General features: G+C 41.9%; 1 protein-coding gene across 1 annotated transcript in view; it reads right to left on the bottom strand.

Moving 5' to 3' along the window:
* The window catches only part of LOC124553955 (ankyrin-3-like), a 98,262-nt gene that overhangs the window by 27,776 nt on the left and 43,924 nt on the right, over positions 1 to 26,562 (bottom strand). The window contains exons 2-3 of the mRNA XM_047127968.1: positions 6,282 to 6,449; positions 5,888 to 6,050 (exon numbers count right to left, since the gene is read on the bottom strand). Coding sequence (XP_046983924.1) covers positions 5,888 to 6,050; positions 6,282 to 6,449 — 331 coding nt within the window. The remainder of the gene's footprint in view (positions 1 to 5,887; positions 6,051 to 6,281; positions 6,450 to 26,562) is intronic.

Below are 26,562 nucleotides of genomic sequence, written 5' to 3'. Positions count from 1 at the left end.
GCTGGCCAGGGCACCAGTCGAACATTTTCTGTATCCAGAAAGGCCGGTACAGGACCTGCAACATGCGGTCGTGCATTGTCCTGCTGAAATGTAGGGTTTCGCAGAGATCGAATGAAGGCTAGAGCCACGGGTCGTAACACATCTGAAATGTAACGTCCACTATTCAAAGTGCCGTCAATGCGAACTAGAGGTGACCCAGACGTGTAACCAATGACACCACATACCATCACGCTAGGTGATACACCAGTATGGCGATGACGAATACGCTTCCAATGTGGGTACACAACGATGTCGCCAAACACGGATGCGACCATCAGGATGCTGTAACCTGGATTGATCCGAAAAAATGACGTTTTGCCATTCGTGGACCCAGGATCGTCAATGCATGCACCATCACAGGCGCTCCTGTCTGTGATGCAGCGTCAAGGATAACCGCAGCCTTGGTCTCCGAGCTGCTATTGGATACACCATCACAGGCGCTCCTGTCTGTGATGCAGCGTCAAGGGTAACCGCAGCCATGGTCTCCGAGCTGCTATTGGAAAGGTCATCGAACTGTTCGTGCAGATGGTTGTTGTCTTGCAAACGTCCCCATCTGTTGACTCAGGGATCGAGACGTGGCTGCACGATCCGTTACAGCCATGCGAATAAGATGCCTGTCATCTCGACTGCTAGTGATACGAGGTCGTTGGGATCCATCACAGCGTTCTGTATTACCCTCCTGAACCCACCGATTCCATATTCTGCTAACAGTCATTGGATCTCGACCAACGCGAGCAGCAATGACGCGATACGATAAACCGCAATCGCGAAAGGCTACAGTCCGACGTTTATCAAAGTCGGAAACGTGATGGTACGCATTTCCCCTCGTTACATGAGGCATCACAATAACGTTTCACCAGGCAACGCCAGTCCACTGCTGTTTGTGTATGAGAAGTCGGTTGGAAACTTCCCTCATGTCAGCACGTTTTAGGTGTCGCCACCGGCGCCAAACTTGTGTGAATGCTCTGAAAAGCTAATGATTTGCATATCACAGCATCTTCTTCCTGCCGGTTAAATTTCGCGTCTGTAGCACGTCATCTTCGTGGTGTAGAAATTTTAATGGCCAATAGTGTAATTAGGTTGTATTTCTGTAATGGAGTCAAAGATTCAATACTGAGTAGGTAAAAGATGTTCCACTTTATAGTTTGAGAAGTAGTTTTTGCAATTTGTTCTGTGCTTATCTTAGTGGACGAGAAAAGTGTGAGTAGACTGCATGAATCTGCAAGTGAACGAAAATCGTTCAGTACACAAATTAAATCCGAAAACGGTAGTTCTGTATCTTAATACGTCTATGCTGCCTGATACCTGCCCTAAGCATAGAAGAATGTATTGCATTGTCGCACTAAGCTTCAGCAAAAACATTCTGTCAAACGTAAAAGATGAAAGACGTGGTCGAAAGTAAAGCGAACGAACAGTACAGAATCGGTATGGGAATCAGGAAAAATCGCCGTGAGTATTGAGGCAATCATGAGCCCGACGCGTCGGATTCAACACAGCCGTTTGGTAAAGCAGCTTGTGCTGCTGCGGGAAGAGGTCCCTAACTGTCCGCTGCACGCCCTCGTCCTACTGGAGTCGTGCATCGTCCAGGGCTTACTTTAAGGGGCAAAGGGCGTGGCGGTCGCATGAGGAGAGATAGGGACTCTGGCTCAGGTGCTCGGGTGTCTCACCCCTGAGTTGGCGTAACGTTCGCAAAGCGATGTGGAATGGCATCATAAAGAGCATAGCGCACACGAACCCCAGATTTTTCACGAAATTAAGTGGATTGAAGTACAATCGTTCCCAGATAAGGATTTCGGCTTTATTTGATTTAGTGTTCAACGTACACAAGTCCTAATTTCTCATCAACAAATCCTCAGAGTTACCTGATTTTTTATCTTTTCGTGTGACCGCTGAAGTGGAGGGTAGTGGAGTGATACCTCTCACGTTCTAGCTTTTAGAATTCTTCGTACCCAATACTGTGTACAGATCTTACTTGTCCTTCAAAAGAGGTAGTTGTACGCCGTTTTCCCGACTGCTTTTTCCCTCACATTGTAGTCTTTACAGTGTTAGCGTCGACTTCACTGGAGTAATTCTAAAGCGCACTTCTGTCAGACATCGTCGTGACTGCTTTTCTATGAAAGGAGCAGGGGGTAAACCATAGACACGGCACACAGAATTCTTCTTAATCTCAGGATTCCCCACCCCACTTCGACAGACGACGCGAGAGTAGAGTGACTGCTGTTTAAATTTCCTGGCACATTAAAAATGCGTTTCTGATCGGGATTCGAACCTGGGACTTTTACCTTTCGTGAGCAAGTGCTTTTTCAAATGAGGTATCCAAGGACGACTCAGAATCAGTCGTGACATCTTTACTTCCGCCAGTATGTCATCTCCTACCCTCCAGACTTCATTTTGGTGACTGGCGTTCATACAGAGAGACGCTTCAATCGTTTACTGACATAGCGCAAAGATCCAAGAGGCTACTGAAGGTATTCCCTTTCCTGAAAGTAAAAGGTGTCCGTGGCTTTGACAGACAGATAGAGAGACAGATAGGGAGATAGTTGCAAATTTACAGTATTGGCATTGACCTCAACGTCAAAAAATAGTTCATTATTTGTAGAAAAGAAGATTAGCTCTCTCTGTCGATGCTGTATGGAGTCTCCATCCAAATTAAAGGGGATTTGTCTAGAAAAGTCAGTGAGCTGACGAACAAAATAAACGATAAGCTAATAGGTAAGTTGTCGTTATAGGAGTTCCACGGTATCAGCCCACGAAGATTCGGTCTTGTGTGCCACACTGGCCACCTCCTATGTCTCCAGATCATCTAAAAATTTAATCCTGCACTCTTTCTGCTACATTGTACACAAAAGTAATAAGTGAAATTTAGTTGCCGTTAATGGTATTGCGATATTAAAGGCCATCAGTGGATAAATGCCAACGGCCTTGCTTCAGTGGTAACATCGGTTTCCGTCAGTTCACAGAAGTTAAGCGCTGTCGGGCTGGGCTAGCACTTGGATGGGTGACCATCCGGTCTGCCGAGCGCTGTTGGCAAGTGGAGTGCACTCAACCCTTGTGAGGCAAACTGAGGAACTGCTTGACTGAGAAGTAGCGGCTCTGGTCTCGTAAACTGACATACGACCAGGAGAGCAGTGTGCTGACCACACGCACGTCCGTATGCGCATCCAGTGATGCCTATGCTCTGAGGATGAACCAGCGGCCGGTCGGTACCATTAGGCCTTCCAAGGCCTGTTCGGAAAGGGTTTTTTCAGTGGATGAGTATTTAATGTTATGTAGAAAATTTTCATTTAATGATGTAATATGTATCCCATTTTAAATGTTTCACATCAGGCTGGCCAATCGAGTCAAAAAGAACTGACCATGAAACATCAGATCTACAACCACACATCTCCTAAATACAACTGCAAAATAGACTGTATTATGCTGTTTGAACTGAGATCATGACAAAATTTGCAGTTAAGCAGTAACTAATTTCAATCAGTTACAGAATGAATACATTTCTCAATCCTGGATATCAGTGTGAGAAACACTGAAAGGGTTACGTAAGCCTAGTCAAAGACCTCAGTCGTTAGCTAGATCCATCACTCCTGACAATAAACGATCGAGATAAGCGATAAGGTGGTATGTGCCACATCCGAATGGAGCTAAGCAGACGATCGTTCCAAATTATGACCATCGCAGAATCTGGGATACCATTCCACAACTGTGGTGCAGGACAAAAGAAAATGGTTCAAATGGCTCTGAGCACTATGGGACTTCTCATCTGAGGTCATCAGTCCCCTTGATGTAGAGCTACTTAAGCCTAACTAACCTAAGGACGTCACACACATCCATGCCCGAGGCAGGATTCCAACCTGAGACCGTAGCAGCAGCACGGTTCCGGACTGAAGCGCCTATAACCGCTCGGCCACAACGGCCGGCGCGGTTCGGGACAGACACGCTGCCCCATACACATTCTTCACTCTCCGATGGACCGGTGTTTGTCCTTCAGCAGCCAAGAAATAACACCTCGTTGGTCTTGTTTGGACGCATTTGCCAATAACATCGCCGTAGTTCACGGTTCTGCGTGTACGTCGGAAACACACAAATGACACACTGATCTTTTGCCTACATGACGGTGCTTATGTTCCCGCATCAGAGTCACGCTACGCTGCATATGTGCTGCCGATATGCCCTCAAATGGAAACATCTTGATCGCTCTCTTACACTACGTACACAGGAGAGGGAGGCATAAGACTGCAGCAAAATTTGGACGTAGTGACTCCGATTCTGTCGCAGTGAGCACTCTGGCGCAAAACAGTTGCCTTTGTTATGGCCGTGCACTGTGTTCCTCTGCAAGTTAAAAATCTGCCCCACCCAGAATAAACTGAGTCTTAACTTCAAAGAGGAGTTATCGACTGACAGGGCAGTGCATCACCTGCCCAGTAATCCCAGAAACGTTGAAAGGTAACAAAAGAGACACGTCCTGCAGAGTCTCTACTCACCCCAGAGTGAGGTGGGTCAGCCCAGCACACACAGCGTCGCGTCAACAGCCCAGCCAGACCAGCACTGTAGGCAGAGACAGCCTGACCACCACTGATGCATATGTACCTCTCAGCGGGCAATATTGCGTCACCGCGTTCTTCACTTGCTCCACAGGTGGCCATTCGGATGTGGCACGTACCATCTTATCACTTGTCTCGATCGTTTATTGTCAGGCGTGATGGCTTTAGCTAACGACTGAGCTCTGTGAGTAGGCTGACGTAACCTTCCCTTGATTCTCAGAGAACACTGATACCCGGGAATGCGAAACGTTAAGTACTCGTTTTGTAACTGATTGAAATTTGGTGCTGCATCACTGCAAATTTTGTCATGATCTCAGTTTTAACTCTTTCACGTACAACTAATTTGACCAAAAACCAGCTCTAGAAGTACACGACTTGCTTTTATTGTCAAAAATTCATACAAGCAACATATTTATAATAGAATGAACATAATTATTACCATTGTACACAAAAATTCAATTTTTATAATCATTGTTGGTCACAAGGGAGGTGGTTCATTTTTTGTACCACCGTGCATCAAGATGCATGATAGTCTTGGAAGCATGTCTCCCTTTTCCCTAAGCGTTTTGGAACCTTAAACACACTACACATCCAGCCGGTGAGAATTTGTTGTTTCTTGGAACTACATGCTGCACATCTCCTCCTTGTAGATCTTTCTGGCTGATGAGATGAACTTTCAAGACGTACCGATTTCGGAACATTGGGTTTCTTCTTGTTGAACTGGAGATGGCTGTTCAGACTTCGCTTTTTACCTCTTGAAGGTACCAAGGCAGGTACCACTAAATCCCTTGCGATTTCTGTTCTGAAGTCCTTCAGAGTCATCGTAGGCAACTTCATTTCTTTATGGATGACGAAAGCATTCACCATGGTGGCATAAATAAAGTACCAAAATATTCTGTGCGACCACTTTCTGCTCTTTCTGTCAGTTTCATATATGCCCTTCAGCTGGTCAAATTCATCTACATAATTCATGTTGGCATTGTAATCGGAGAGAGCAACAGGGCAAGAAACTTTTATTTCATTTCCATCTTTTTCCTTTCTTGTAACCTCTGTTGTTTGAGTTGGATCATGGAGATGTGAAAGCAGATGGACGGATCTCTTATCTTTCCACTTCATCACACTAAGGCCTGTATTGCTAGTAGCCCAATCATAGTCACCCCTTTTCATTTCCTTGTCACTTTTCAGCATAGGTAAATATTTTCTACTTGGATTCACTGTACCACAAGCACGTATTTTGTTTTCTTTCAAATCTCGAAGGAGATCTAGGCTACTGAAATAATTATCAAAGTAAACTCTGTGATCCTTACCTTTAATATTTTCAGTGAGGTGTTTCACAAATCTTTCTCCCAATTTCTTTTCCACAGCATTATCTTTCTTCCCAGTGTAAATATCCAATTTCCATGCATAGTCAGATTTGTCTGCTAGTACCCACACCTTGTAGCCTCTCTTGATAGGCTTCTTTGGCAAGTACTGTTTTATAGAAGATCTTCCTTTAAATTTAATCATAGATTCGTCGACTGCCATACATTCATTTGGATTAAGTGCTTTCTGAAAGTTATGTGAAATTCTTTCTAGGGAAGGATGCAACTTATAAAGTTAACCATAGTTGGTGTCCCCTCGTTGTGGCATTTTACTATTGTCATTCAAATGTAAGTTGGTGAGGAACCATTCGAAACGCCTCCTTGACATCAGCTGACTCACATAACTATCATGTAGATCAGCACCTGAACTCCAGTAGTCTCTGTAACTAGGAAGTGGTTTTATGCCCATCAAGATATTTATCCCTAAGAAAGTTTTTAATTCTTCCGTGGATGCTGGCACATAAGATTTACCAGTAGTCAGAGACGACTGTTGCGCATATAAGTTCGTCTGAAACAAAAATAAATCCATAATAAGCTGTGGTGTATCGAGAGGTTGTAACAATGGAGAATTGTACTGAAATGCAGAAGGATCTGCAGCGAATAGACGCATGGTGCAGGGAGTGGCAATTGAGTCTCAATGTAGACAAGTGTAATGTGCTGCGAATACATAGAAACATAGTTCCCTTATCATTTAACTACAAAATAGCGGGTCAGCAACTGGAAGCAGTTAATTCCATAAATTATCTGGGCGTACGCATTAGGAGTGATTTAAAATGGAATGATCATATAAAGTTGATCGTCGTTAAAGCGGATGCCAGACTGAGATTCATTGGAAGAATCCTAAGGAAATGCAATCCGAAAACAAAGGAAGTAGGTTACAGTACGCTTGTTCGCCCACTGCTTCAATACTGCTCAACAGTGTGGGATCCGTACCAGATAGGGTCGATAGAAGAGATAGAGAAGATCCAATGGAGAGCAGAGCGCTTCGTTACAGGATCATTTAATAATCGCGAAAGCGTTACGGAGATGATAGATAAACTCCAGTGGAAGACTCTGCAGGATAGACGCTCAGTAGCTCGGTACGGGCTTTCGTTAAAGTTTCGAGAACATACCTTCACCGAAGAGTCAAGCAGTATATTGCTCCCTCCTACGTACATCTCGCGAAGAGACCATGAGGATAAAATCAGAGAGATTACAGCCCACACAGAAGCATACCGACAATCCTTCTTTCCACGAACAATACGAGACTGGAATAGAAGGGAGAACCGATAGAGGTACTCAGGGTACCCTCCGCCACACACCGTCAGATGGCTTGCGGAGTATGGATGTAGATGTAGATGTAGATATCATCAGAAAGCAGAGCTCCTAATAACTGATATGGTGATGGTGTGCCTAACTTCACAATAAAATCACTGGGACCACACTGGGAAGTAAATGCGGGGGCATCAGCAGGGTGTTCAGTTTTGCTCCACTTATGTTCAGTCTTAGACTGATGATCAGCAATCTCAGATGGAGCCTGATGCATTGTGAAGGTTTGACTTAGCTCAGTCTCTAGTGACCTAGTCACTGAAATGGTAGCTGGGCACTCATCCTCAGAATCACTTGATGTATCAGAATCAAACAGAATAGCTTTGGATGTAGTTGGTTCCAGACAATAAGAATTGATTGTCATTGGTGTCATCACTGTCCCCAATATCAAATGATATGTCAGATGGAATATCCTCTTCAAGGGCATTCAAAATTTCAGACTCAGTCAGCTTTCTCTGACCCCTCATTATTCCTGGAAAGTAAAGAGTAAGATTTACCTATGTTTGAAGTAGACTGACTGTTGTGGTACAGAGGTACATATTTTGAACCGATGAATAGTTAGCTACATTTTAATAATTTCTCAAAGAAATAGTCTGAACAACACAAAAAACTACAATAAACAAATGTACTTACATATTCCAATATAAATTTTTGGAAACTTCCGTTAGCAAATAACAAATAACAATGTTGCACAAACAATGTCTCCACAGTGCACTTGAGCGCACCTGACGTAGACAAATGAAGTACTGGTGCTGCTACAAGAACCCAGTAACAACTGCCATCTGGTGCATACAGCTAAGAACTACAAAAAACATATCCTGCTAGTTCAAATGGTTCAAATGGCTCTGAGCACTATGGGACTTAACATCTATGGTCATCAGTCCCCTAGAACATAGAACTACTTAAACCTAACTAACCTAAGGACATCACACAACACCCAGTCATCACGAGGCAGAGAAAATCCGTGACCCCGCCGGGAATCGAACCCGGGAACCCGGGCGTGGGAAGCGAGAATCCTGCTAGTAGTTCAAGTAATCTACCACAAGAATGCGCTGTTCTACGCATCCAAATTGGTGGTACAAGTAATGTACCACTGTACAACCTCAGTGCAACATAAGGTGGTACACAAATTGTACCACCAGACTTGAAAGAGTTAACATCATAATACAGTCTATTTTGCAGTTGTATTTAGGAGATGTGTGGTTGTAGATCTGATGTTTCATGGTCAGTTCTTTTTGACTCGATTGACCAGCCTGATGTGAAACATTTAAAATGGGATACATATTACATCATTAAATGAAAATTTTCTACATAACATTAAATACTCATCCACTGAAAAAACCCTTTCCGAACAGGCCTTGGAAGGCCTAATGGTATCGACCGGCCGCTGGTTCATCCTCAGAGCATAGGCATCACTGGATGCGCATACGGACGTGCGTGTGGTCAGCACACTGCTCTCCTGGTCGTATGTCAGTTTACGAGACCAGAGCCGCTACTTCTCAGTCAAGCAGTTCCTCAGTTTGCCTCACAAGGGTTGAGTGCACTCCACTTGCCAACAGCGCTCGGCAGACCGGATGGTCACCCATCCAAGTGCTAGCCCAGCCCGACAGCGCTTAACTTCTGTGAACTGACGGAAACCGATGTTACCACTGAAGCAAGGCCGTTGGCATTTATCCACTGATGGCCTTTAATATCGCAATACCATTAGCGGCAACTAAATTTCACTTATTACTTTTGTGTACAATGTAGCAGAAAGAGTGCAGGATTAAATTTTTAGATGATCTGGAGACATAGGAGGTGGGCAGTGTGGCACACATGACCGAATCTTCGTGGGCTGATACCGTGGAACTCCTATAACGACAACTTACCTATTAGCTTATCGTTTATTTTGTTCGTCAGCTCACTGACTTTTCTAGACAAATCCCCTTTAATTTGGATGGAGACTCCATACAGCATCGACAGAGAGAGCTAATCTTCTTTTCTGCAAATAATGAACTATTTTTTGACGTTGAGGTCAATGCCAATACTGTAAATTTGCAACTATCCCCCTATCTGTCTCTGTATCTGTCTGTCAAAGCCACGGACACCTTTTACTTTCAGGAAAGGGAATACCTTCAGTAGCCTCTTGGATCTTTGCGCTATGTCAGTAAACGAGTGAAGCGTCTCTCTATATGAACGCCAGTCACCAAAATGAAGTCTGGAGGGTAGGAGATGACATACTGGCGGAAGTAAAGATGTCACGACTGATTCTGAGTCGTCCTTGGATACCTCATTTGAAAAAGCACTTGCTCACGAAAGGTAAAAGTCCCAGGTTCGAATCCCGATCAGAAATGCATTTTTAATATGCCAGGAAATTTAAACAGCAGTCACTCTACTCTCGCGTCGTCTGTCGAAGTGGGGTGGGGAATCCTGAGATTAAGAAGAATTCTGTGTGCCGTGTCTATGGTTTACCACCTGCTCCTTTCGAAGAAAAGCAGTCACGACGATGTCTGACAGAAATGCGCTTTAGAATTATTCTAGTGAAGTTGACGGTAGCACTGTTAAGTCTACAATGTGAGGGAAAAAGCAGTCGGGAACACGGCGGACAACTACTTCTTTTAAAGGACATGTAGAATCTGTACAATGTTGGAAACGAAGCATTCAAAAAGCTCCAACGTGAAAGAAGAGTCATTCCACCACCGTCTAATTCAGCGGCCTTACAAAAAGGTGAAAAGCAGGTAACTCTGAGGAAACTTGTGTACGCTGAACATTAAATCAAATGAAGCCGAAATCCTTATCTGGGAACGATTGTACTTCAATCCACTTAGTTTCGTGAAAAATCTTGGCGTTGTATGCATTATGTTATTTATGTGTACATTAGAGTCATAACTCACATGCTCCAAAATAACGAAAATTGAGATGCTGACATATTCTCATATAGCTTTATACATAGAATATAATTCACGAAACAGTTATTCACATTTGGCACAAGATCCTTGAGAAAACTGGTGTTAAACTTCATGGTTAGTTTCAAAAGTCTCATGATCCGCGGGATCTTGTGAGTTTTATCCCGTACCTCATCTTGACGAATCAGCGATTAGTTCACTCGGTGCCATTTTCTTGTGTAGTAGTAAATAAATGTTGATGCCAGCGGAGTGTGTTTTCTGTTCTGTTCAGTTATTTTCGGGAATAAAATTCAATATACTGGTTGGAATAAAACTGATTTGAGACACAAGTCATGGAAGAACACGTTTCACCCGCTGGAGAAAGAGGAAGGCCAAGGAAACGTTCACAGCACCCAGAAATGTGGAAAAATCAGGAAGCCAAACGAATGAGGTTAGAATATCCTGTTTTCTTCATTGTTTTCAAATTAAACTGATTCTTGTTATTGACTTGATTTGTTCCTCCACGTAAGAATGTATAGGACTCTTTCTTTGGAACTTAAACTGAGGAATCGCAAATTCAATATTTTAAGTCCATTTTTGAGAAATAAACAGAACCTCACAGTGTAGTTTGTTCTACCATTATAGGTACAAACCTTCAGTTCTGCCCCAGTATCCGACATGTCAACACTGTGGAGGAGCATTTAATTGCTCTTCACTTTCTATGAACGATATTAAAAACTTTCATGATTTGTTTTATAAAACAACGGAACGAGAATCAGTTCATATTGAAGCATGTGGAAATTTGCAACGTCATCAGACGTCGACCTAGAAAAGACAAATCAAGTCAAAACCAAAAGTCACAGCTGCTTAGAACGACGAAATATTTTATACGAAGCACGCAGAAAAATAAAGTTCCAGTTTGCATGTCAACCTTTATAAATGTATTGGGAGTGTCACGATTCAGAATAAATAATATCACTAAACAGTTTCATCAGAAAGGTTTTGTACAAGACCGGAGAGGTGGCTTCAGGAGGGTGGCAGAATTTGAACCCAAGAGAGACTGTGTCATGAAGTTTATCAATAGTCTAAAGTGTGTAGAGACACATTACTGTAGAGGACGAACAGAAATACGGTATCTGCCTGAAAAAATGAACTGTAAAATGTTATGGAAAATTTATTCTTCCAAGCCCGAAAACTTCCCTGTGAAGCTATCTTACTTCAGGTACATCTTTAACACAAAATAGAACGTAGGCTTTGGCACACCGAGAACTGATGTGTGTTCCACATGCTTAAGTCTAGCTGAAAAGTTAATACATCAGAGAGACCATAGCAAGAAAACTCAATAAATTACTGAAAAAAGGGTTCACAAGTTAAAGTATGGCATTTTTTAACACCCTGAAGGACAAAGACGTTGGAACGTTAATTCTTTCATTTGATTGTGAGAAGAATATTCCATTGCCGAAAGTTCCAGATCAGTCATGCTATTATAGCAGACACATTTATGTCCAGAATTTTACCATTGTCAAACGCCACAGTAAATCTGAGTTAAACCATTCCACTGTCACTTCTTATTGTTGAACAGAAAATGAATTCAGTCGAGATTCAAACACTATAGCCTCATGTGTGTTTGATACGTTTAACTCCCTAGAAATGTCCCATTGCAAACAAATTCGATTGGTATGTGACGTGTGTGCTGCACAAAATAAGAATTCTACTTTCGTTGCGATGTGTATGTTTTGGCTTTCCATAAAGTCTCCCCCACATATCGATGGAACTGAAATGATTTTTCCAGTCACCAGTCACAGTTACATTCCTCTAGGCCGTGTGTTTGGAAATATAGAAAAAAAAGGAAAACAATGGAAGTAATAGTACAGCCTGAACAAGTGTATGAGATAATTTCGAGTCAGTCAACATTGAAATTGGTAGGAAGAGACCCCAGTGTTGCCGAATTCAAGAATTGTGTGAAAACTGCGTTACGAAATTCAGGGTCATGGCTTTTTCAATTTCAAAATGTAAGCGTATTTACATAAAGCGTGGAGTGGGAAATAAAATTCTTGTGTGTGGTGAACAAACGTACAGAAATGACCTTGGAGTGTTTAGATCTATGTTTAAATCAGGAGTAAACGCACTTACACATCCTGAACTCATCCATCCAAAGAATTCGAACTCTTTGGGGAAAAGGAGGGATGTTGAAAAACTTCTGACTGCCCATTATGGGGAAAACTGGAGCGAAATTGAGGATCTCAAGTTCTATAAGCACATCATTGATAAGAGTACATTGGATCAAACTGATCATGAGTGTATGAGTGACATGATTTAAGAGGAACTTAATGTTGTGATATAGAAGAGTAAAATTATTTTCAGTTTTAGAAGTGAGTCTCCTTCAAATCTTCAGTTTTATTTTAGTAGCTTATTTTCTTTTGGTATTTGATAGTTCCTTTCTTCTCAAAGACTGCTTAACAAGTTTGAATTATTTTCCGGATTATAATATTCTACTTTTCTTTGTGATCAATAATTAGTTCTCATGAATGGAATGTTTGTAAATTTCTTTGATAATTAAACTGAAGAAATGTGCATGGTAGACATTTCTTTTATGAAATTGCAAACGGTATTCCAAACTAGAGAATAACTTTTGTAAACTAACACAAGTAAAGTCCATAAAAGATGATTAATTGGTATTTATCGCGATTAACATCGGAATGTAATATTATATATACACTGTAGAAGAGAAAGTGGCTTGCAGTCAGATCAAAAAGTGTTGCATATCGAGTCGCAACACGATAGTTCCCGCGAAACCAACATCGTCCAAAGAGCTCAGTACCAAAACTCACAAGATCGAAAATGGGGATTGTCAAAACTTACATGTTCCATAGCTCATTAACAAAACTCACATGATCCATAATATAACCTTAAATAATTGCAATTTCTCAATTGGCAAACATTATCTGAAATATAGCTAATGATTTATACCCATTGTTCTTGCACATACTGATGTCAATATATGGAACATGCGCACGACGCATGTAAAACACGTTTTTAGTCATTTGTGATAAATTATGTTTTAGGAGCATGTGAGTTATACTTCTAACCTACTCTTATGATGCCATTCTATAAGGTTTTTTTTTTTTTTATTTTCAGTACGTCATTTAACCATTAATTACTTAAGCGATTTAGGGTAAAACAAATTTTTGTTGCATAAATTCTGACTGTTGTCATACTGCAATTGTTGTTCAGGAATGGTAATAACGTGAACACGACTCTCACAAAACATTTGGGCAGCCTCCGGCTATGACTTCAGTTCTGGTAGAAGATCTCTGTACTGATCTCGTGTTTCCGACCAATGTAAGCGGTAACTACGCTGCGTTTGTGAAATAAAATCACTTTCATTGTAGAAATCACCGGTTGAAATCTCATTGTGGGTGCATCTTCTCTAGTTACTACTTTACTCATTTCTTTCAGTTACGTATAAATACGGAACGCAGTAACGTCAGACTGCTGCTGGCAGTTCAATGACTTCATTCAGTTTCTTATTTCTTCAGATAAATGATTCTCTTACGTTAGGGTTTTCTTTTCCTTAAAATTCGATGTAGTTAGCTCTCTCAACCGCGTTTATCACACGTACCAAACACTCTGTGAAATGTAGAGAATTTTTATGGTACATAAGGTGCAGTTAACGATTTCCATACGAAATCTGTTTACATTTCACGGTCTGGAAGAGTAAGTTTGCAACTTGGGCGTACTTCAAATATTTACTTTGTTACCTGACAAAGGCAGTGGCTCCCACTTAGACTTTATTTGTAATCGTATCATATAAGCCATTTGAGGACGTTTACTTCACAAGGAGCTTAAGTTACAGAGAATAACACAGTTTTTTGTTTTTCTCTAAGCACTACGTGATTTCGTATGATCGAGACACTGGGACACAATTTTACTATCCTCCATTTCACTTTGGTGGTTAATCAATGTTGCAGCAGAGACACTAGTGGCCCAGAACTGGAGAAACTCGGTTGTCACTCTGTCACTGGGAAGGGAGTTCTGTTTTTAATGAGGTAAAGCGCCTCTTACTTTACTTACAGTCAGTACTGTTGTTACACAAGCACAGGTGTCCAAGTGTTTAATGAAATTCATCGTATGCAGTAACAGAATATGTAAATAATCTCATATATTAACGTTACTTATGTAAAAACCTCCTTGCAACTTAATTAGGTAAGGATAATTGCAAAATAACTGTAATACTGTAATTGTATAACATATGACAACACCGATTATATGTAAACATGTTCAAAGGTGAATAAATATTTTATTCTGTTCTGTGTCCTCTGCATCAAGGTGAATGGGTTTCAGCCACTCTACAGAGACTGTCTTCCGTTATAATCTATCATGAAGTCGTTTGGTAATCTACACAGTACTCGGAACAGACCTGTACGTGGTTGGTGGAGAGGGGGACGTACAGTGTCAGTATGTAGCCAGATGTGCGACACTGTGGCCAGATCCTCATCTGTGATAACTGCTCTGCTGGCAAGGATGCATGTTGATATGTGCCAGTCTCTCTTTTAATAAGCTACCAAATTCAGACACGAGTTCCTCAGGCGATACGTTCATAGGTTTGTTTGTCTGTCGGTAGCTCACCAGATAGATGTACTCATTTGCCAAACACCGACTCTGCCAAAGAAAGAGCTACATGTTAATTTACCGCCAATCGAAGGCCTCACAACGCCAGAGGCAAAGCTTTCATCCACTTACAACTGTGTGTCATTAACGTAGCCTTGAGAGAATGATGAAGTCAACTATCCCATTGCTTGCTGGGTGGTTGCTAGTTGTGTGTGACTATTTTGCCAGCAGTTTAGTTGAAGCCCTGACTCCAGGTGTGCTAAAGTATGAAAGGCGCAGAAAACCTCTTTCCTATGTCTCAGCAGAATGCAAGGACGTAATGTACGCTGTGATTTATCACACCATAAGCGGTAAGTCTCAACAATTTGACTTGCAAGATAACTTGATATGTTTACACTAAAGCACAAATTACAAATGTGGCGAGTTAGCGACAAAGCACATCGAGAGCGAGCACCAGAAAAACAGAACAAAGAAGAACATTCATACAGATAAAACACACTGAAACATATCACTGTCGTTTATGTCTAATGATCGATATCACTTGCCACTACATGCTTTCATTACTGGAAATGTTTACAATGCGAATTATATTGCTAGTAATTAGTAGCAGTAGGAAGGCTTAATGATCCTTGTGATTTTCCAGATGCATTTCCCACTTCGATTACTGGTTGTTCTATGTATCCATCCATATCCAGAAGAGATATTTGTGAAGATTCGAGGCAACTCTTAAAAAACTCTCAGCTTAAAGGAATCATGATTGATAACGTAAGTGTGGAAAATGAGTGTTGGAACAATGTGTCATTGAAGTCATTATATGATTTGAAAGGGATGATAAATAAATATGAATTACACTGCGAGTGAATAATGAAATTTCCATTTTCCCCTTGATTAAGCCATCCTATACATCAAAATATTCTGCTGTGTAGTTAGTGGTCAGGACCTGCTAGAGTGTGATACTTATCCAACTAGCCTTCCTGCCCTGAAATATTCGTTTTGATGATAGACTGCCCTGTAGTTTAGCCCAATTTCTGCATTACATTGTTTTAAAATTGACGATGTGTAAATGAAAACAATTAAAAGCACTGAACTTCCAGTTGAAAGTGGACGTCAGGAATAGTTTTAATGTAATATTTGAAAATACACAAAAATTTAACTGTGTGGTGTACTTTCAGAATAAAATATGCATTTTGTGTATTCACTGTTGTTACACATTTGCTAAACATTACATACCAGACCCCAGGTTAAATTTTCAGTAGTTTGTGTACAATATATATGTGTTATACATGTCAAAATGCTCGTCAGAGCCTTGTTCATAATCTAATATGTTTCCTGAAATTGCCCTGCAGTTCTAGTTTTTATGATGAAAAATGTATTTAAATGTGGAACAAAAATTGCAGGTCACACTATAATCTTCATTGTGATTTCATTCCTATGCCCCATACGGGCAGGAGAGGGCTGGCTGTGGCACAATCCGCTGCTCTTCAGCCAAGTGACATTACAGTTAACAAATAGAGTAAACCATACATAAAAAGGCGGCATAAGGAAAACATAAAAATATAGTGAGTGAAGACAATGTGGCTACAATATACACTGACAATGGTACGTTCATTGTGGGATAGTTAAAAAAATCGACATAAAGTTAAAAGAACATAGGTCGCGAGTCATGGAGCACATCAAATACACTGGAGTCACAAGCACAAGTTAAAAGTTGGCCACAGTATAATAACACACAGAGCGAGAGACACTTGAAAAAACCATTGTAAGCAATGGAACACACACGAAGAATAAAAACTGCTGGGAAGGACCTGCCGAGGAAGAGGAGGCCTGAGAAGAGGGAAAAAAGAGGAGAGGGAGGTGCACTGGGGGAGGGGGCCTAGAGGGTGTGGAAGAAGGGGGGTCGAGTGTGCACTGAGAGGCAGGAGATGGGTGGGATGGAAGATGGAGAGGGAAGGCAAGTCAGGAGAGAGTGCAGCGACACAGAAGGGGGGGGGCACAGGAAAGGGAGTGGGGGTGTAGAAGGAAGAAAAACCTCTCAATGGAAGGGAGGAAGAGGGGAGGAGGAGCCCTGAAAAATAGGTAGGGGAAAGGTGGGGTTAGAGTTGGTAGGAGGGGTAGAGATCAGGGCAAAGCTCATCATCTGGGAGGGGTAGCTGTTGGAAGTTGTGTTAGGAAAGGAGGTGGAGGGTGTTGAGATAGAGGGTGGGATATAATGGTAAAGGCATGGCAAAAGGCTGGGGGGTAGAGAGGATAGACGATGTCATGGGGTGGGTGGGATTAAGTTGTCAGACAATGCAGAGGGTGTGAATGTGTTCGAGGAAAAAAAGGAGTCATAGGAAGGGGATGAGGTCATAGAGGATCCACATGGGGAACAGGGGGCAGATATGGAAGGCGAGAGCTTTGTATATGGGAGGGGCAGAAATCCAAGCATTGCTGGCATATCAAAGCATGGGGTGGATCAAGGATTTGTAGGTGTGAAGGATGGTGAAAGGTTGCAGTCCCCATGTCCACCCAGACAGGAGTTTCAGGAAGCAGAGTCTATTGTGTGCGTTGTGTTGGAACGTAAGGAGATGGAGAGTCCAGGTGAGGTGATGGTCGAGAGTGAGGGCAAGGTATTTCAGGGTAGGAGTGAAGTGGATAGGACGACTGTAAATTTGAGGTAAAAATTGTGGAGCCAGAAGGAGCGGGTGGTATGACCTATGATGATTGCCTGTATCCTGGAAGGGTTGATGCGAAGGAGACACTGGTTGCACCAGGCAGTGAACTGTTTGAGGTGGGTTTGAAGGGTACATTGGGACTGTTGAATGGTACTATCAAGGGCCAGGAAGGCAATGTCATCAGCAAATTGGAGGAGGTGAACAGGTGTGGGAGGTTTGGGCATATCTGCACTGTACAGGAGATAGTAGGGAAGGGGAAGGATGGAGTCCTGGGGCACGCCAGAGGTGGAATAGAATGTACAATGTATGAGAGTTTGTATTGTGGATAGTAAGATTGGAAGGACAACAGGAGAGGAAGGAAGCAACAAGATGGACAAAATTGATGGGAAGGGTGTAGATATGGAGTTTAAAGAGGTGCCCAGCATGCCAGACACGGATGTAGGCGTTCTGAAGTTTAAGGGAAACAAAGATAGCAAAGCGATGGGAGTTAAGTTGGGGAGAAAGAAGATTTGTAAGGTTAAGGAGCTGGTCGTTTGCTGAGAAGGAGGGCCGGAAGGCACACTGGGTGAGGGAACATAGGTGGTGCTGGTTAAGGTGTTGATGAATATGGCTGGAGACGAGTGACTCAAAGACCTTACTGAACATGGAGGTGAGGCAGATGGGACGATAGGGTGTCAGAGGGGGGGGGGGTTGTTGGGCTTAGGGAACAGCAGAACATAGGAAGTCTTCCACAGGTCAGGGTAAAAGGTGGTGGAGAGGAGGACGTTATGAGGGTAGCAAGAGCAACAAGAGAGGAAAAGGGATTCCTTCAGGTGGCTGTAGGTGACACTGTGGTGACCAAGGGCAGTGTTGCTTTAGGGGTTGAGAACAATTTTGATGCTGTGTGCCGTGATGGGAGTGTGGGTTCCCTCGGTTGTAGCGTCTGCAACTGAAAGTAACTAAGCATCTCACAGAAGCTTTCGTGCTTACTAAATAACCGTATAACTAACGGTGTTGCTCTTGTTTGGCTTTTAGAATGATGAGTAGCTTTCAAGTATTTGTCAAACGATTGATTTATAAGCTATCAGTTAGCACACCTGAACTTGAGGTTCAAGTCCTCCCTCGGGCATGGGTGTGTGTGTTTGTCCTTAGGATGATTTAGGTTAAGTAGTATGTAAGCTTAGGAACTGATGACCTTAGGAATTAAGTCCCATAAGATTTCACACACATTTGAACTTTTTTTTTTTAAGTTTTTTGTGCTAAATCAAGACCATTATCTTCCTGTTAATTAACCATGAAAGACGTTTAATATACCTTCCTTCACAAGTAACCACGTGAGTACGTGTTGAAAATTCCAATGGTGTGATGTAAAATTTGGCGACAGGGTATTGTACCCAGCACATTATCAGCTGGGTAAATAAGTAAAATCGCCTGCAGCGAGATTTATCAATATGTAATAACGATACACTTATTTTCTGCCCCCAGAAACAAACCTGGCACCCAGTGTCCCCTTTATCCATCCATACACAGATATAAACATTAACTCCTTACTGACCAGTAGTAAGATGCTCATACATTTGACTATCGTTATTGTTGACAATTCATGAAGGGACATTAAAAATGAAAGTTATTTTTTGCTGATGCTTCGGTGTGTACACACTATGGCTTACAAGGAAACTATAAATATGGACCAGGTTTCGAACCCAGATACGTTCCATTCATAGAGACCCGAATTCGAACTCCACTCCATCACCAGAATTTTCTACGTCTCAAATTTACATTAAATATGAGCCCTGTGGAAGTAATGCCCATTGAGTCATTAAATGAAACAAAATTTTAGTGCAGGTTTACCCAAACAGAATTTCTGTCTTCTGCGACTACCGCCTTTCTTGTGGCGCAATTTAAACACTCTGGCCCTGTTGCTGGCGAAGGGATATGGTGTTTATACGGATTCTGAACTATGGGGTGACATAATATTCTTCACTTGGTGTCACCAGAGATGCAGTAGATCCGTTAGTGAGTGTTAAAAATGAACGACCTATGTGAGAATCGAACCCACACCACGCAATTATCAAACTAGGATCCAAAACTGTACCGTAACAGTAATTTCGTGTGCAATGGATACATACAGATTGCAGAATTTAAGAATTTAAGGCTTTGCGGTTCAGGCAGTGCAACATCATACACCAGCAGTAAGCTCGTGATGCCAACTGCATTGTTCTTTTCACTTGATTCTGTAATCACTTAAATAAAATCACGTAACTTCCCAACACGAGAGGTTTAACTTCGTTTCTCCATTCCTGCTGGGAAATTTGTTGTGTTATTGTGAAAGGTCTCTGTTGGATTCCTTTCATGTTAATTTCTTAAATCTGATGTCATTTACGGCATAAATTCCTCTTCCAAATTTACTGTGGTATTTCTGACTATCTGGGAGGAGACTGAGCAGTGAAACGTGTTACTTTTACACATAAACAAGAACGATCTGTCACACTACTACACTTTAAAACACAGTTTATATGTAATTCATGTCACACAGTCTCATACGGAACCTACATCCGCTTTCTTTTATATACTGTATATGATAAGATACTGTCATCCCCCTTCCCTTCTGTGTGAGAGGATGAATGAGCAAATGTGTTTCTAGTTGCATGCTTGAGGGTAGCACACAAGCCTGTCTGCTAGAGAACATTAGGACCAACGTCGGAACAGGTAGCTACGCTTTCTAAAAGCAGAGAGGTTTCCATTCTTAGCATGTTTCTGTCCGTCCCTTGTCATGTTGGCATAGGAAGCTGCCCCTCTGGTCACTCCCGTTTGTATCTGTTAAGCACGCTCGGTAGGAGCCCAGGTCAGTCTGTCCGCGGCGAGCGTCTGAAGTGGTAAGATCTCCGGCTAAGCGCGTGTCTGCTAAGTCCGCAGGACAATGGATTTCTTAAGTTCAGCCTAACTGAAAATTTAATCACCTTTATTTCAGGTTTATCTCTAAAATATCTAATGTTATCTTAAATTTCAACGCAGTGTAATTCGCGTGTGAAGTTCAGAATATCTTCCGGTAGTTGCTTTGTCACTACTTTGTGAGTAAAGTGGAACCACGTGTTGATCAGTAACTCTAACTAAGATCACCAGTCTTAAATGCGAATGCTTGTGTGATTATAACGTCTCGTCTTGACAATATTTTTCAATATAGCAACTTTTCTTTATGTTCAACCCACGTGGGGTGTACTTTGCGAGACCAGTACCACTTGATTGACCCATCAGGTTAATAGTAAGACGATAGTAACCAGTTCAAGGTTTTTCTTTAGTAAATTGCGTTTCGATGTAATTTATTTTAATTATCAAAATTATTGTGGAGTTACACTCTTTGTGTAAACCAAGTTGACCACGTGAAGCATGTGGTGAAAGCATCAACGTAACCCTCAGCTATTCTTTTCGGGAAGATTTAACAGAGAGTTAGTATGAATTTAGTATACCAGTGTGTGGTAATTACATGACGGACAGGATTGCGCTACGAACGTAACTTCTTTGGGTGAAAATTGAATCGGTTGGTTGTGGTTAATTTCCCCTTGCATATGTTTCAACGTTCTTTGTGTGTTATTTTATGAATGCAGTGTTGTATGTAGTCTCCCAATCTTGGCTCCCTATTTGATGTGTTCCGTAAGATTACAAACTCACATTTTCACAGTCCTAAATAAGGCACCAGCTTAGTTATGACTCACGTTTAATATGCTGAAATTTCAATGATCAATGTTAAAATAAATTTCCAAATATAAACTGATTTATTTCTTTTTATTTAAATTCTCTTTTATATATATATGTATCAGCGGTTGACGTATGACTATTAAAAGATTATAATTAATGGTAGTCTGGTTGGGAATTCGGTAAGCTAGACTGGATGCCTTGTGAAACAGTTGCTCAGTAATGCAAGGTTAACTTCCCCAGACAGCTCACAGCTTTAACCTGCTTTTATTGTCTATCAGTACTGCTTTCATAGCAAATTAATGTAACAACATTACAATTGATCAGCTCTTTTCCTTCCTGCCAGTGAAATGTGACATAATGTGGCCTGTAATAGATCCATAGCCCGCTATTTTAGTGTTGTTGTAGGTGAAGGAGTTTAGTTTCCTCTTAAAACGAGCAACAACGTTCTCCGATTTCCCTAAAATGAAACGCTCTTTGTCGAGGTAGGAAGACCTTTAAATCAAAGGTATGTCTCTTTGTCTGATGGCAATGCGTAAGTACTTATCCTAAGAGGCATCACAAGTTGTGTTCGTATAGCTGTAGAAATCATTAGTTGAAGTATAGTTTAGCACCTGTAGGTATGGTACTGCTAGAAATACAGAAGTATTATGTACTGAAGGCGGAGTTCATCTTGGAACTGAGGCGTATTTATATTACGGAAGCAACTGGAGATTAAATGTTCTTGATTTCCTCCACAGAGCATTCGAAGGCGTATACACACAATACTACAAATAATGTAAACGATAAAAGTGGCATTTTCCATCTAAACTAGTAACTTGATGTTTACATCAAATTAAAAAATAATTGTAATGGCAGGATTCGCACCTAATTCTAAGAGTTTTGAAACCTAGCACTTTAGCCACTACGCTAACCCGCCACTGGCTGAATGTGTTGTTACAGACGTGTAAGGCGTGCTGTAGCGAGAGCACCATGGCCTGAATCACTACATGATTCTAAATGTCGCTTTAAATCTCCGAAAACGATTTCATTATTACTATGTATGAAGATTAGAAACAAGATAATTGCCATGATACTCAAAATAAAACTTAAGAGAGCTTTATTTATGAAATATTTATTAGCATGTAGACGGGAATGAATGTGACTTCGGAGGTGAAGAAAGTGCTGTCTCGCTTGTATAGCACCTCGTCCTCTTGCCTTGTCACTAGGTTCTTACCTGCAATGTCTCAGCACAAGGAATTCGATAAAGGTCGCTTTCTTGCACTTTATGAAGATGGATACTGTATCAGCGCCATTTACCATGCCCTAGGATGTAGCAAATCGACGATTCATCTTTGGATAAAGAGGATGGCGGATGAAGGCCACGTGAACCGCCGTCGTCTCCCTGGGCGTCCACGGACTACCACGGAGTATCAAGACAACAGTGTACTCCGATGAAGTGGTGACGACCCACTCAGGAGCAGCAGGGAGATAAGGAACATCCTTCAGCTAAGCGAGAGCAGGTCGACCATACGACGACATCTCAACGAGAAGGGAAGGTATGGACGAAAATCCGCGTTTATGGAAACGTTGAAAGAGGAACATAGGGCTGCCAGTTTAAACTTCGCTCTGGAATACAGAAATAAGTCACTTTCATACTGGGAGCGAGTTATATTTACTGACGAGAGGGTGTTTTCTACTGCGCCAAATAGTTCTGTCCTTGTACATCGTCCCCGTGGAGCGAGATTTGACAGAAACTGTGCTCAACAGAGGCAAAGGTGTGGCCGAACTTCTGTCACAGTTTGGGGATGGATATCAGCAGATGGTTGTGGCGTTTTGTGGGAACTGGACCGTGCGCTTGCTAGTCAGTACTACTGCCAAATACTGCAGAACATAATGCTTCCTTCTGTTCGTCAGAGGTTTCCGGGAGGCAGTATAATATTCCAACATGACCGTTCCCCAGTCCATGCAGGGAATTGTGTAAAGCAATGGTTTCAAATGAATGGAGACATCGATCTCCTGGACTGGCCTCCAAAAGGTGCTGACATCAATTCTGTAGAGCACGTATGGGCAGAGAGGGAGAAAATTATCAGGAGTAGAAGACCTACATCAACAACCAAGGCATCGCTGCCCAAAGCAGTTCATGATTCATGGAAGATTGGTCGCAAGATAACAGATTCATCGGGAAACTTGTTGCCTCTGTTCCCCGGCGGCTAAATGCTGTTGTAGAGGAGGATGGAAACTGGACACAATATTGAATCCATTTTGTCATTAGGGAGGAAACTTTATGGCAAAAGAACGTTTTGTTTACCGTTCGATTACTCTTACTGAGCATTTACGTTACTATGAGCAAAAAAGAAAATGTGTTTCCCTGAAACTTTTTTCAAATGAAGGTGTGATATAACTAAATCGAAAACGACTGATCATCACCAGCTAAGATATTTAATTGAAAGAAGACGACCATAATATACACGTAACTCAATTACTCTGTTTCACTCTTTTTCAATCATTCAAAGGACTATTGATTTTAAATTATTTTGTGATAATTGATCAAGAAGAGTGGTTCATGGTGTGGGTTCCTGTAGTCATGTCCTAGTTCATGAACCACGGGCAACGTATGAGTGGCCAAGTAAGTGGTCCCGACAGTCGGGATACCAGTTACTTTGGAATAAGGCTGGGCATCTTGGACATATTCTGAGTCGTGGTCACTTTTGTGCTCATATGGCAAAGACTACCAAATCCACTGGTTAGTCCCTCAGCCGTTACGGGTAATACCCAATGGGACTCGGGGCAGGTAAGGCTAGCAACCTGCTTCCCTGGTACTTTAAATTTGATGCTGGCAACAATCAGAGCAAAATGCCTCGGACCTTTGGAGGTGATGGAGTCCCACCTCTAACTGGCAAACCAGGGACTCCTAAGATACGACTTGGCAAACAAATGGTAATGAGATGGGGAGCTATTACTATCAATGGGGGCTACTCTGGGAAGAAGATAGAGCTGGCAGAGGCTGCAAGTAAGATGGGGCTGGACGTTTTAGCTGTTACTGACATTCGGGTAAGGGGTGAGAAAGAAGAGGAAGTGGGAGAATACAAGGTCTACCTGTCAGGAGTCAAAGCAGGAATAGCACAATGGGGTGTAGGGCTTTACATCAGGAAAGAAATGGAACCCAGCGTAGTTGCAATAAGGTATGTAAATGAACGACTGATGTGGATGGACTTGACAGTGTCTAGCAAGAAAATTAGGATTGTGTCAGTATATTTGCATTGTGAAGGGACAGATCAAGGTAAGATGGATAGTTTTTATGAGGCACTCAGTGATGTAGTTGTTAGAGTAAAGGACAAGGACTGTGTTCTGCTCATGGGTGATTTTAACGCCAGGACTGGAAATCGAACAGAAGGGTATGAAAAGGTTATGGGTAAATTTGGAGAGGATATGGAGGCCAACAGGAACGGGAAACAGCTCTTGGATTTCTGTGCCAGTATGGGCTTAGTAATCACAAACTCCTTTTTTAAACATAAGAACATTCACCGGTATACTTGGGAAGACAGGGGAACCAGATCTGTCATTGACTATATAATAACAGATCAGGAATTCAGGAAGGCTGTAAGGGACACCAGTGTATTCAGGGGATTCTTTAATGACACTGATCATTATTTAATCTGCAGTGAAATTGGGATTGTGAGGCCGAAAGTGCAGGAGGTCAGGTCCATATGTAGGAGGATAAGAGTGGAGAAACTTCAGGATAAGGAAATCAGGCACAAGTACACAACAGCGATCTGAGAAAGGTACCAGTTAGTTGAATGTAGTCAATTACAGTCATTGGAAAAGGAATGGACAAGGTACAGGAACACAGTACTAGAAGTGGCTAAAGAATGTCTTGGAACAGTAGTGTGTAAAGGTAGGATGAAGCAAATAGCTTGGTGGAATGACACAGTCAAGGCAGCCTGTAAAAGGAAAAAGAAGGCGTATCAAAAATGGCTACATACTAGAACTCAGGTAGACAGAGAAAGTTATGTTGAAGAAAGAAACAAAGCCAAACAGATAATTGCAGCATTCAAGAAGAAATCTTGGGAAGACTTTGGAAACAGGTTGGAGACTATGGGTCAAGCTGCTGGAAAACCATTCTGGAGTGTAATTAGCAGTCTTCGAAAGGGAGGTAAGAAGGAAATGACAAGTATCTTGGACAGGTCAGGAAAACTGCTGGTGAGTCCTGTGGATGCCTTGGGCAGATGGCGAAGTGGCCGCGCGGTTCTGACGCTGCAGTCTGGAACCGCGAGACCGCTACGGTCGCAGGTTCGAATCCTGCCTCGGGCATGGATGTGTGTGATGTCCTTAGGTTAGTTAGGTTTAACTAGTTCTAAGTTATAGGGGACTAATAACCTCAGCAGTTGAGTCCCATAGTGCTCAGAGCCATTTTTTGGGCAGATGGAGGGAATATTTTGAAGAGTTGCTCAATGTAGGTGAAAATTCGATCAGTAATGTTTCAGATTTCGAGGTAGAATGGGATAGGAATGATGATGGAAATAGGATCACATTTGAGGAAGTGGAGAAAATGGTCAATAGATTGCAGTGCAATAAAGCAGCTGGGGTGGATGAAATTAAGTCGGAACTCATCAAATACAGTGGAATATCAGGTCTTAAATGGCTACACAGGATAATTGAAATGGCCTGGGAGTCGGGACAGGTTCCATCAGACTGGACAAAAGCAGTAATCACGCCAATCTTTAAACATGGAAACAGAAAATATTGGGACAACTACGGAGGTATCTCTTTAATCAGCGTTGTGGGTAAAATCTTCTCAGGTATTATTGAAAGGAAAGTGCGAGTATTAGTTGAGGACCAATTGGATGAAAATCAGTGTGGGTTTAGGCCTCTTAGAGGTTGTCAGAACCAGATCTTTAGCTTACGGCAAGTAATGGAGAAGTGTTATGAGTAGAACAGGGAATTGTATCTATGCTTTATAGATCTAGAAAAGGCATATGACCGGGTTCCTAGGAGGAAGTTATTGTCTGTTCTACGAGATTATAGAATAGGAGGCAAACTTTTGCAAGCAATTAAAGGTCTTTACATGGATAGTCAGGCAGCAGTTAGAGTTGATGATAAATTGAGTTCATGGTTCAGAGTAGTTTCAGGGGTAAGACAAGGCTGCAACCTGTCTCCACTGTTGTTCATATTATTTATGGATGATATGTTGAAAACAATAGACTGGCTGGGTGAGATTAAGATATGTGAACACAAAATAAGCAGTCTTGCATATGCGGATGACTTAGTTGTGATGGCAGATTCGATTGAAAGTTTGCAAAGTAATATTTCAGAGCTAGATCAGAAATGTAAGGACTATGGTATGAAGATTAGCATCTCCAAAATGAAAGTAATGTCATTGGGAAAGAAATATAAACGGATTGAGTGCCAAATAGGAGGAACAAAGTTAGAACAGGTGGACAGTTTCAAGTACTTAGGATGCATATTCTCACAGGATGACAACATAGTGAAAGAACTGGAAGCGAGGTGTAGCAAAGCTAATGCAGTGAGC

The sequence above is a fragment of the Schistocerca americana genome, chromosome 11 (genome assembly GCF_021461395.2).
Source record: "Schistocerca americana isolate TAMUIC-IGC-003095 chromosome 11, iqSchAmer2.1, whole genome shotgun sequence".
In the NCBI taxonomy this organism is placed as follows: Eukaryota; Metazoa; Arthropoda; class Insecta; order Orthoptera; family Acrididae; genus Schistocerca; species Schistocerca americana.
Note: the sequence above shows the minus strand (reverse complement) of the source record. Positions and strands in the feature narration are given on the sequence as shown.